Source organism: Bombus huntii, chromosome 1, assembly GCF_024542735.1.
Source record: "Bombus huntii isolate Logan2020A chromosome 1, iyBomHunt1.1, whole genome shotgun sequence".
NCBI classification, from domain to species: Eukaryota; Metazoa; Arthropoda; class Insecta; order Hymenoptera; family Apidae; genus Bombus; species Bombus huntii.
The window spans coordinates 10,645,726-10,658,369 of NC_066238.1; the positions used below are offsets into that span (position 1 = coordinate 10,645,726).

General features: G+C 42.9%; 1 protein-coding gene across 3 annotated transcripts in view; it reads right to left on the bottom strand.

The window, feature by feature from the left end:
- Window positions 1-12,644, bottom strand: part of LOC126868183 (discoidin domain-containing receptor 2-like) — a 159,279-nt gene that overhangs the window by 81,552 nt on the left and 65,083 nt on the right. For all 3 annotated transcript variants that reach the window (XM_050623414.1, XM_050623397.1, XM_050623405.1), the window contains exons 2-3: window positions 8,196-8,374; window positions 2,260-2,365 (exon numbers count right to left, since the gene is read on the bottom strand). In XM_050623414.1, coding sequence (XP_050479371.1) covers window positions 2,260-2,365; window positions 8,196-8,295 — 206 coding nt within the window. In that variant the 5' untranslated portion in view covers window positions 8,296-8,374. The remainder of the gene's footprint in view (window positions 1-2,259; window positions 2,366-8,195; window positions 8,375-12,644) is intronic.

A 12,644-nucleotide genomic window follows, 5' to 3' on the forward strand; every position in this document is an offset into this window, starting at 1 on the left:
TCTGCTCTCTTTGTTTACGCGTGATAACGTCTTTCGTCGTGCGTGCACGCAAACTCGATAAACCGGATTTTACGTATTAACGAGTTACCATGGTGGCACGATGCAACGCATTTTTAATATTCATGCGAGCCGCGTCGCGATTAATGAATCCTGAAGTATTAATTTTCGTTCCCTTCGCGTTTCGGCCGCGATTAAACTGGCTGCCGCGCGTGGAAAGGGGCGCTGATTTACTTTTCCCGGCTGCGTATCACGTCTTCGCGAATTTGCCACGAGGTTTTCGACGCACGAACATCGTCGCCGCGTATGAATAATTCACCGAATAACTGCTTGGTTGGCATCTTGAAATAATTATGGTATAATTGGGCGTGAGCAAATCGGAGCCTCGAAAGGAACTCCCCTCGGGGGAGTCGTTTCTTTGGCTAGTCGTGCATTTGATCACATAGAGTGATTTAAATGTAAGAGATAATATTTCGTCGAGAGAGAGGGAGAGAGAGAGAGAGAGAGAGAGAGAGAGAAGGAAGAAGGGCGTAGAGAAGAAATAGGCAGTAAATTTTCGAGGCTCGAGTACTTCGCGAGATCGTTCAATCTATGTTTCGAGTTTCTTGGATTTCTCTTTTGGATTTGTTATAAACGATGGTTGCTATTTTTTTCAATATAAAATTGGAATTCTAATGAGCTTCTCTTAATCTTCTGTAACTAAGCAACTATCATATATTATGTAGGTACGTTCTAATCTTCGCCGAAGCTTTTGCTCGCTTTGCAACGTCACGCTCGATTATTAATCGATGGAACAATAATTCCAATATCCCGTCTAGTTAACTGGATAAATAAATTTTATTTCATCCGAACAAATAAAATTCTTTACACGTCGCTCGTAATACTCACATACCAAATCAACATACACGCACAAGACAATACATGTTTGTAGAAATGTAAAGTACAACCACCGAAACTACAAATCATTCCACAATCCCATTTAAGTTTTGCATGACTAGTAAACGTGCTTTCCTAAATAAGTTTCTCCCGTCGCCGCCTTCGTTACCATCGCCAACTCGTCCCCCTTCGTTTACATGTCTCCCAAGATCACCGCTATTTCTCGAAAACATAAACCCTCGTCCCTCGATCTAACGACCTTAGTAAAACCCTCGATCAACCCTCTCTTGCCACTCGAATGGCACGCAGTTTCATCTTGGATACCCGTCTGCTCTAAACTGGTTGTCTCGCGAAATCCATCGTTATAACGGCTATTCGAAGATACAGGAAGGCGCGTAACATTGTCGTAAAGACAAAGTACTGTAGAACACCTAACTCATTGTCAGATTCCCAAAGTAGATTTGAAAGTTAGCTATTGGAATTAAATGGGCAGTATAATTCACAGGAAACGTATTTTTGTTATTTATATAACAAATTGTTACAAAGATTTTACATTTATTATCTCTTCTTCGAAGTAATAAATTATCTCTATTGAGATGTGTATAATTTTATGTGCTAGACCAGACTGACCGCGTAGTAGTGATACATGTATGTGAATATGAGTGTGTGGAAGTATGTGTGTGCGCGGCGCCTCGAAAACAAAGGAATGTAAATTGTTCAGTTAACAGTCTGGTATGGAAGAAGGTGAGACGCGTGCAAGTGTGCATCGATGAATATCTTTGAAATCGTTTACCAAATAAATATATAACTATTCCAATATGAATTCTGAATGTAAATTTAGTGTTCCTATACCATTATTTTGCCAATTAAGATCCAAAATTCTCAACAATCTCTAAACTGCGGATTTTTATGCGTTTATGGGAAAGTTGAAAATGCAAAATTGCACAGAATGCGCATAATACAAAATGTCTTGGCTATCATGTGATTTTCATGGAAAAGTAATTATTTCGGCCTTTCGGTGCAAACGCTCCACTGTGTGCCAGCCCCTGCTACTCCATTGCTCAAATACAATTTTAAGGTGTTCTTCTATTTTCTCCCATTGTCCTGATCGCTTAGGATCATAGAAGTTTCATATCCGTTACAATCGATCGACAAACAACGAAAACATCTTACAGATTCCTACATTTACCATTTTTGAACTCACTCTTCTTCTTATCCCCAAGCTGTCCCTCAGCAAGTAACTTTCCATGCATGCGTAGTATACGTTGGAGGGTCGTGGCCGATGGCAATTGGATGGCGCGCGGCCACAGCAACAGAAGTCACCGATAGATAGGGATGACGAATGATATGGAGGGTAGGCTATCGAAATGAAAAAGCGTCGCTTACCGTGCTAGGTGCGGACCAACGTTTCCCGTGTCGAACGTAGAGCTTGCCGTGATATCCGCGTCCGGGATCGCGCCGGATTCCATACCAAGCGGCGCGATGCATTGGGCTGAAACAAACGAAAACAATTGAGTTTAAAGTTTCGTCTTGCAACGAAAAATTTACATACGAGTCTAAAGGAAGAAGGCAGAGAGGAAAAGGTTTGGTTGGGTATCGATGCTCGTTCTGTTTTCGCCAGCGGATCATAAATGGCTAAATAACCAGGTAACCGAGATGAATCTGTCGGATAGAGCCGGTTTACGTTCTTGTATACGACCGCCTTTCCTCCAGCTTCGATGCGAGGAGAACGAGAAGAGTTAGGACGACGGCAAGGACTACCTCAACGTTTTCGTATCTTCGGGACCGATCAAATTGTTTCATAGGGGAACACAGCAGCGTTACGGGGACGCAATGTATCCTGCTACCAGGAACCGGGCCTATCTTGATACAATATTGTCGGCCATGGAGAACTGGCCGCGTTATTTACGGTTTTGCCATCGTTCCGCCACGGCGAAAACTTCGAAATCGTGGCTAACGAAACATGCACCGTGGAGACGTTGTGCCTGTAACGTGGCACGATAAATCGTCGGTGGAACTAAAATTACGATTCGGATGGCAGTTCGTGTAAATTGATATTCCGCGTTGTCATCGATGCTCGTGATTTCATCGTCGAGTCGCGGAATATAGTTACTTGTTTGCATCTGTAATAGAAACTGGAATATTCAGTGTTCGTAACGTTTCACTCTTTACGCTCTGCTCAACTATCTGTGTATCACTTTATCAATGAACACCAGAGTTATTAGAACGGACAAAATGATCGATACGTAGATTTTCATGGAAACTTTGTAAATTTATCGTTGAGGTTGAGGTTGACTGATTGAAGAACGAGTGGATCAATTTGTGATAGAAAATTATATTGAAATAATTAAAGGTATAAGTATAAATTCATGCTGATTCAGATCCTTAGTGTTACTAGAAAATGTTATGATAGCACGTTCATATATTTATAGCAAAAGGACATTACCAAAAAAGTTAAGTTTATAGCTTTGGCTAGAGGCTACAGGGAACATAAATAGAAATCTGTTTATTAGTTCCTTTGTTCCTAGACTTCGCAATCCAAAACATAATGTACATTCAAGGGTACAATAATATACACCTTTCCTTATTTAGAATATTTTTGCGTAATAGCAGTCTGCAGGTCACGGATATACATAAACAAAGATGTAGAGTTTTTCTTGAAGTAGTTGCTTCAACATTTATAACGACGCAATTTCGCAGATTCGAATAATTTCTCGTAAAATATTTCTCGCGTTATCTATATATTCCCACGTATTCACGCTTTTCATTGCAATTTCTCCGATACAATTTTTACGCTTCGGTTATCGATGGTTCTAACGTTAATCCTTTACTTTATCGCGTTTTCAGGAGAAGCGGAAAATCCGGATAAAACAATTTTATATTTACACGAGGGAATCGTATCTGACAAACGGGAACGATAACAGCGAAGAATTAAAATGACGCCTTTGCGATAGAGATGGAATTCCAAGCTTGCCAGTCAGAGGTCCGATATTCACGAATGTCTGCATTTTTCCTCAACCCCTAAATATCATACACACTTTGCATTACTAGTAAAATTGGATATACAATAGGAAGAACGCGTCGAATTCTCTAAATTTGAGGACGTCTGGCTGTCTCGCGAACATAGTTCGATTATCGAGGATGCTGCGAGGGGCGACTGGTGCGCGACGGGGCCGGGGGGTGGTTTCGCTTCATGGCGCGGGTCGCATCGATTGCAATTTATGCATATCGAAGTTCTATTACCAACTAAAATGCGCCACGGTAAAATTTGCTGGAGCATCGTTTGCCTGAATGGATCGAATACGCGGCGAATAAACGATAATACGTAATGCCGGATATCGAGTGCAGGTGTACCGGAACAACGTGATGGGAGGTTGCAGCTTTGTGCCGCGAATAACCAGAGACCCCGCGAGAATTAATAGCAGGGAATTCGAGCTTATAACGGAAGGAATCCGTGCTAAGCCATCGAGAAACAGAATGGCCACGTAGGTAGCCATTAATATCGGTGAAACTTTGCACCATCCTTGGACGAATCCGCGACGTCGTAATTTCGTGGATACGATGGCAATGGTAGGGTCCGTCGTGTTATCGTCGGTAAGATGAAATTTCTACAGATTGCGAGCCTGTCGTGAAAAGCACGTTACTCTGTGCTTCGAACCGGCTAACGAAGTAACTCGCGTGTAAATGAATTAATTTCCGCGAACTTGTCGCGCGAACGTGTCCCCGAAAACTGGGGCATCGATGAAACTCGACGGCGCCCCCAAGTTTTGGAAAATTATCGTTACTATGTCGAGAGAAAGCATTCTCGCGAAACGAGCAGCTCGCGAAATAGTTATATCGATAGCTTTTACCGAGCTACGTCTCGTAAGATATTTATACGCCATAGTTTCTACGAAATTTAGATGCGAAAACGCAATGGATGTTTGTTCTGCCGAATACCTTCCGTTTGTGTATACGTATATACAGGGAGAAGTAAGAGCAAGGGAAATATAAAAGGGAAGTAGAAAGGGGAAAGGGGATAGGAAGAAGAGAAGACAGGAGAGGAGAAATGGGAAAGCATGGGGTAGGAGAAGAAAAAAGTAGGTGGATGAGAAAAGCAACGAAAGGGAGATGGAAAGCGGAGAAGCATTTCTATCCATTAAAGCACTCTAAAATTTCATAACAGCTACAAATAAATAAAGAACGATAAGAGGAAAAAATAGCACGAAGATCCATAGCGTCTCGTCTACTTGTATTATGGATCGCGTCCTGAAAATTTACGAGTAAGAATCAATAACGATACCCATCAGCGAAACAAAGCGGTCGCCCGTGAATCAAGCACGCTATTATTATTAATGAAGCCTCGATATATCGCTCGCACCCTCTAGAATTCTCACGATCCTCGGCTGTCGTTGCAACTTCTCCCTTTTCGCGAGGTAAACTTGAATCGTTCCTCTCGTAGAATCCGTTTCCTTTGTCGGCACGTTCTCCCTAACGAGCCACCACGGTGAGATATCGCGCTCGTAAATCGATCGTGAATAACGGGTTTCCGCGGCGTGGAAAACTTACTTCCCTGTTTCTGTTAATTTCGCCTAAGTGTTCTGCGGCAACGTTATTTTTTTCGTCGCTGTTAGCCTCGTTCTCGCGTTGTCCAATCGCGAATTGTCTCTTTCAACGTAGCGGACCCTTTAAGGATTGCGTTTGGTCGCTACGGAAACATCATTAATTGCTTCTACTCTATCGACACTGGGATGAATGGTCCCGAAACGGGGACATTTCTTTCCGCTGGTTTCCAGGAAAATTTATATCGCAATTAAGAGCAAGCATTTGATAAAGCCCGACGATGGCGTTTCCATTTCTTTAATGAAAAACCGTTTTCAACGTACGACCGTACAACCATTTTCAACGAAACGAAAGTTATGGCGATATTTCTCTTCTTGCCATGTATATTTCGCTTTTTTTTAGTTGCTCTCTTTATTTCTCTTTCTCCTTTTTTCGTAGGTGACTCGTGGTTGCTCAACGAAACGCGATTCTGAATTGATTCTCCGGAAACGACTCTGCGCTATGTATTACATTAACGAGCCCCTTTTCGTGCTGGAGGTAAGGAGTTGAACGTTTAAGGGGTACAGCGAGAAACGAGTGTCTGTTACAGTTTATAGAATCGATGTACTTTGCTGCAAATGCTCTTGGTGTAAATATAAAGGTCTTGTTTCAGCCAGTGAAATTCTATCTTGGGATATTGCCAATTTTTTCATAGTTACGGCAACCGGTTCGTTCATTTTACGAAACGATTCTCTGGTTGAAAGTTTATCGCGCACGTTGAAAATTCTCGTGATGTTCGTGTAGCAACAGGTTAATACGTTTGCTATCTCGGCGAAAGGAACGTACAGGGATAAGCAGCGCACTTGGCCAAGCTTGTTTGAATATCGATTCGGGAATTTTCTGTAAAACGTCAACTATACGAATTTTGCAAGAATGTCGAACTGCAGGTAGGTTTTTATTCGTTACACGTAAAGTAACATCGATAAAACTCTATTTAATAGCAACAGAAAAATAAGACGATAATGATTTGATTTTAAACTAGTACGACATTTTTAATACTCTAGTGATTCGCTCGAAATTCTCTCGCTTTATACGAGCAGTATCCACACATTCTCCGATCTCCTCAGTTTCGTAAACTAATCGAATATAAACTTGAAAAATTGTCGAATATTCACATGGTACTCTACGCTTTGATCTACTTGCGCGTTCTCTCTGCCACTCGAATTGCTTTCCATTAGCTACCGGTACTTTGGCATTTCAACGTTCATTCAGTTTTCTATCACTCATCGTTCTCAAAGAATTCTCACCACCGCGATACGTGCTCCACCATCGTATACCTGCATCTATGAATTTATATGTACACTTTTAGTTTCTGAAAAGGATAAAATCGAAATGATGTTTCTCCTTCTTGAATCGGAATTCGAAGCACGATCTATCGTTTATCCCGGCTCCCAAACGATTTCGATACTTTCAACTGCTGAACTCGTTACAAGGAAAAGTAACGCGCCTGACACCGACAGATCGTTTAGCGAAGTTAACGGGCCTGCTGGATGCTGACTAAGCCACTCCGACATGCAAATCGATGCAGGTTGCTTTTTTCGTACGGACAGTGGACTGATGATCGATTAAACGCTCGATGTGGACAACTTGCGAGACGTCTACCACGGGAAATTTACTTGGACGTTTATTGACCCATTAAATTCCGGAGACCTTCGGTCGAGAATGGGTGTAAAAGTCTTCTTTTATTTCAGAAAAAGTGCCACTAATGCGGACACATTGAGGTACCTTTTAGGTACCAGTACTATACTTTCAACCGAGTAATGGGCAATTTCTCTACGTATTGTTTTACCTTTAAAAAATACGAGCAAATGTATTTGTTGTTTCGTGTAATCAAAATTCTTTAGCCTGATCCAACCAAACGTTAAATAAGATGAGTTCATATCAAATTTAGGATACCAGAAACTCGTACAAAAACAGCACCGTATATTTTACAATTAAATTAATTGCTCCTAATTCCGAATGCGAATAATTTCATAATTTGTAACGGTCAACGTTCACTCTACAATTAAATAAATAAAATATTACCTAATCAGAAAACTAAATATATAAGAAACGCAAATATCCAGGTAACTTTCAAGTCTCGCGACAATATAGAGGGCTAAACGTAGAACGTAATCTCACCCTTGAAGCGAAAACCCGTCGGAAATGAAAGTCCATAACCCGAGACACATATGTACGATTCTTCTCGGTGTAGTTGGCGTACGTTCCGGCATTCGAGCGTACCAACACCACCGTCCGTTTCAATTCCACGAAAGTTGGTCGATCACCGCGAAGTAATTTGGATCGAACAAAATCGCTTGTCGTCGATGCATTGCGCACAAAGGTTTGCTGGTTGTAGTATCGAGCGGGCGTATCATGAGTTCCATGGTGCGGCTCTACTCCCCCTGCCAACGGCCAGCCTCGTGAACACTGTTTAAATACACAACTTCTGCCTAAAAGTTTGCAATTTGAAGAGAGGGGGGGTAGCAGTCTGACTGCGAGGCAAATGGTCGAGGGTGTGTAAGAGGGCGGCGACGACGGAGTTACAAACGCGCGAATCCAGCTTTTCCATGCGAACGCGGCCAAAGTCGATTCCGGATCGAAAGTTCGTCGACTGCGGTCAAGCGCCACGTGTATCGTCGTGGCGCGCGGCGCTCCGCGTCTTGCTCGTTAATAACTTACAGAGGAAGTTTCGCGATGAAAACTATAAACCTCCGGCGAGGGAAAGGGGACAGATCATGGCTTTGCAGTGGTCTACTTACAGAGGTCTACGGCGCTCGTCGTGTCGGCCAGAGCGAGAAAAAGCATAAGGTGGACGGCAGGTATCGCCCTCCCGGCGAAGAAACCGAAGCTTTTCACCATAGCTCCCGTTTCGCGCGAGGGCTTCACCCTCGCCCTTTTCTCACCGTGACTCCGACCGTGCCATTTCTGCCTCGTCAACCTGGAACAAAAAAGTAGAGAAAAACATGGAAACCGTTATGAGACTCGCCACCTTTAACGATATACTACCATAGCCCGGGGTGAGGGATTTCGAGGGTGTGTTTTGTCGTTCCTCGCTCTCGTTTCGCGTTCGAACGCTTTCGTCGCGCGGTACCTCTTCCGCTGGCAAGTTCGATGACTTCGTTAGGGTGGTACTCGAGGGGAGATGACAACGGTAAGGGAGTCGAGTGTCTCCCGGCCCGATCATCGATTTTATCTTCAATGAAAATACAAATAGGGTATGGGTTCTCAGACACCCAAACGAGTTTCGACTTTCAACGATCACTGACTGATCGGTCTTTTCACTTGTTGCGTTGATTTCGAAAAATTTTTCCTCGAAAATTACCACGTTCGAGAATATACACGATAGAACTGTGTATTTATCGGAAGCGAATTCCGGCTAGCACCGGTTCAATCAATTTTTACTGATTTAATTCGCTTGTTCGAACGTGAAGTTATACGAATAAAAAATCATAGGTAATTGGGAGAACCAATGGACTCTTATTATATGATTTTCAATTAAATACATGAACTCTTGGTTGCACGGAATTTTACCATACTTTGATTCGTGTAACGTTCAAAGCGTAATTTATAAAATTTGAAACAACGTACGATGAGTTGGCAATACCGCGGAAGAGAATATCGGCGATATTGCGCGCAGCGTTTGCGATTAATTCATGAAATTATCCCGTTCGTGTCGAATGAAAAATTCAAACCGGACAAAGCTACCGTGAAATTTTCGTTTCCTACCGTGTTAATTTGTTGTTCTCCGAGGAAAAGCAAGCGAAATTCGGCTCGTTCGAACAATTTAAACTTAAATCAACGCTCGAGCGTAATGTCGTAATTGTAAAATTATTACGTTCTCAGCATTAGCGTGCTTTATCTTATTTGTGGAAGCGTACGGAGCTTCTAAAAACAAAGCGCAGGGACAACAAACGGGTATCGTGTTTGTCGTGTCGGTAAAACAAAGTTTCATAAGCAAAACCAACAAAACGAGCAGACTCGAAAAATAACGCGTTTAAAAAGCGCCCTGAAGGGCTGCCCGCGGCCGTTTTGTCGATGTCAACCGATCCATTTTTATTCCGGCTCAGACAGGGTGCCGTTAAAACGATAGAGATGTACCTTCCTAATTATCCTTTGCTCGAATCTCTGATACATCGTTGCATGACATTGAAATATACTTGGTGTTTCAGAATAACTTGTAATGGGATAAATAATTTGTCCCATTGCTTCGGAATAAAGTCCTCGTTGAGTTAAAATCTACGAATAATGATCTTTCACAAGAGGCTTACAAACCCGAGATATAAATTAGTCTACCACTTGTTTGCATAAAATAGCGTTCTGCGTTTGTTGTTACAACAAATTTATACTTGAAATATCGATTTACACTACGATTACGACGATCGTTAAATTATCACGAAACGAACGAATCTACAAAGAATTTTGTTTAAAAAGCGATACGAAGTCTGTTATATTTAAAATTTTCGAGATGAACGAGAAATACTGCTCTTCAGTGACTATAATCTAAGCTAAACGTTCCTCGCGACAGATCAGGATTTATTCTCAAAAGTACTCACTTAAAAAGAAAGCCACAAACCCAAGTTAAACTTCTACAAAATTGGGAAACATCTGTGCCATTTTGTGCGCTACTCGTTTCGTAAAACAGATAAATGCAACCGTTTCGTTAGTAGCGTGGTACAGAAGATGGTGAGATAAAAAGAGTGCTGAAACGCGTGCAAATATGTATCGACGAATATCTTGTAAATCACATATTAAATAAATCTGAAACTATTTTGATATCAATTCTAAATGTAATCTAAGTGTTCCTGTACATTTATTTCGCCGATTAAGATCCACGATTCTCAACAATCTTGTACGAAGCAAACGTACATACGAATGATAAGGCAAAGCGATTCGATTGCGTATGCCCGTGTCACTTACCGTTAACTGATCGCGCGACGTGATATCTCGAGACACGGTGTACGCAGGTGTGACGCGGCATGGGAAAGCGAAAGGTCGAATAACTAATTCACGACCGTGGACGACGCAACGGGAGATGGCTATGGATTTATTAGTTCGACAGTACGATGCCTGATTGCGACGTTATTGTCGGCGTAACGCGTCAAGCGAATAAGCGGCAAGAGAAAAGACGCGCGCGCTGTCGAGGAGACGACGGGGACGATACGCTCGTAAGAAAGGTGCGATTCCCGTGTCTGGACTTTGATGGAGTACACGGCGGTAATTGCGCCGGAAGTGAATAAGTAATGGCGAACGGTAGTAAGAAGTCGCCCGGTCGTAGGCCTCGCGTGCTCGCATTAAACATACATGCGGCAACTTACGGCCGACGAGGCGGAAAATCCACAGTTTAGTGCGTGTACGCCCCGTATACTTTGTGCTACGTCGGAACCGACGTTCTCCTCTCTATATCTATACATACACTGCCGTATCATAAGTATCCGGACGCTTTGGTCGATCTCTAGCGAGAGTATTTGAAGTTGATCAAAGTGTACGAGCTAATGGTGAATTGACATAATTAGAAGCGGTACGTGCTACCTTTGGAATTAAAAGGGTATAAAAAAATTACCTGTTAAAAGATGGGACAGTAATGTACGAGACTCTTGAAAGGCATACTGATCGACTCCATTTTTTATCAATTTCTCAATTTCATTAGACAGGCACGATTAATGTTCAATTCCGAAGAAGCAAAAGATGTGTAGCCTTAGCGGTTGATTCATCGTAACAGGATGACATAAATAATGGTCAATTTTAAGGGAAATTTGAAAAAAACAATGTTCGTAGCGTCATAAGTTTCCTGTACTTTCCAATTTATGAAATCAATCGATGCGTCTACTCGATGGCTCACCCGAAGTTTTATTCGAATCAAGTCATTGCAATCTTAATTTGTCCATAATATCGCCAAAGTACGCAAACGTTCTGATACTTTTCAGCGTTAGCGTCTATCTCCCTGGAATATTTCTCTCTGGCGCTCTTTTAGAAAATTCTTTCAACTCGGCCAGGGCTTGTTACGAGACGTACTGGCACGGCAGCTTCAATTGCTGATCAAACAAAGTGCTTCAACCGCCTACAATTACGCCTATTGCGGCCCGGATGAACTTTCTCTACGATCCTCTAGACTTCATCCGCGGTGAAACGATGAAATTCTCTTCTGCCGACCACAAGCGGCCAAAGAAAATCGAAATCACTCGACCACGTCGATTCGTGAAATATCTTCCATTTGGTAAAATTCGAGGCTATGCAAATTTTTCCGTTCCATGGTTCGACGGAACGACGAGCGAGAAAGAGTCCCTCGACTCTTATCTCGATACCGTGACTCTCGAGAGTGGTTTTAAACATTCCAATCAATTTCACGTCACCTGTTTCCTGTCGCGCGTTCCAATAACGAAATTATTCATCGACTGTTTTCTTTTCATCTCGCTGTTGCGGGGGAGCGGGCGGATTATCGATGCTCGCAAGGGAACAGATGGTGATGCGCGCCGTTGTCTTCATCTCGTTTACGAAACCTGACTCGATTTTCCTGCTCGTCAGGCTAGGCCAAGCTTTTGCAATTATTATTCCATCGACGAAGGAGGTCCGTTTTACGATCGGTATCGTCTTACAATGTCTATATACTTACGTATATACCTGTAGACCAAGCTACCTGCTGTTTATACGTTTATCTTGACTAGGTGTTCGGCGGGTGTGCACACGTGGAATCGAACGAACGTAAGAGGCCCGGTTAAGCCACGGTGTAAGCCGCGGAGGCTCCCCGTGATATCCTAGTTCGACGTCGAATCTCTTCGTTTGCATAGCAATGAGTTTATGCAGATTAATACACGCGGTACGTCTACGCGTACAACGTCTCGTGGGATGTAAAGCACCGGTACCTACACGGATCCCGCGAGCGTGCATGCATATTTTATTGGCGGCGCCGGGCGCTTAAGGATTCCCGATCGCATAAACCCAGCACGCGCGTCGCGAACCTACACCCGCGATTTGTCTCCCTCTCGCAGTTCCATTAGTTATAATCCGCGGCTCTGAGACTTTATCAAACAATAGCCTGGGTCGGCCTGCTTGTCTCTCTGGGATCAGATATAAGCCCACCGGTCCGCAAGCTGTTTAGCGAATGATAGAAGCCCGATATACGGCCGGTATATATCGATTCGTTTTCTCTTCTCGTGTTTCTTTTTTCGTTCGGGCTGATCCGGCCCGTTGTGCTCCGGCGTTCGCGTGCT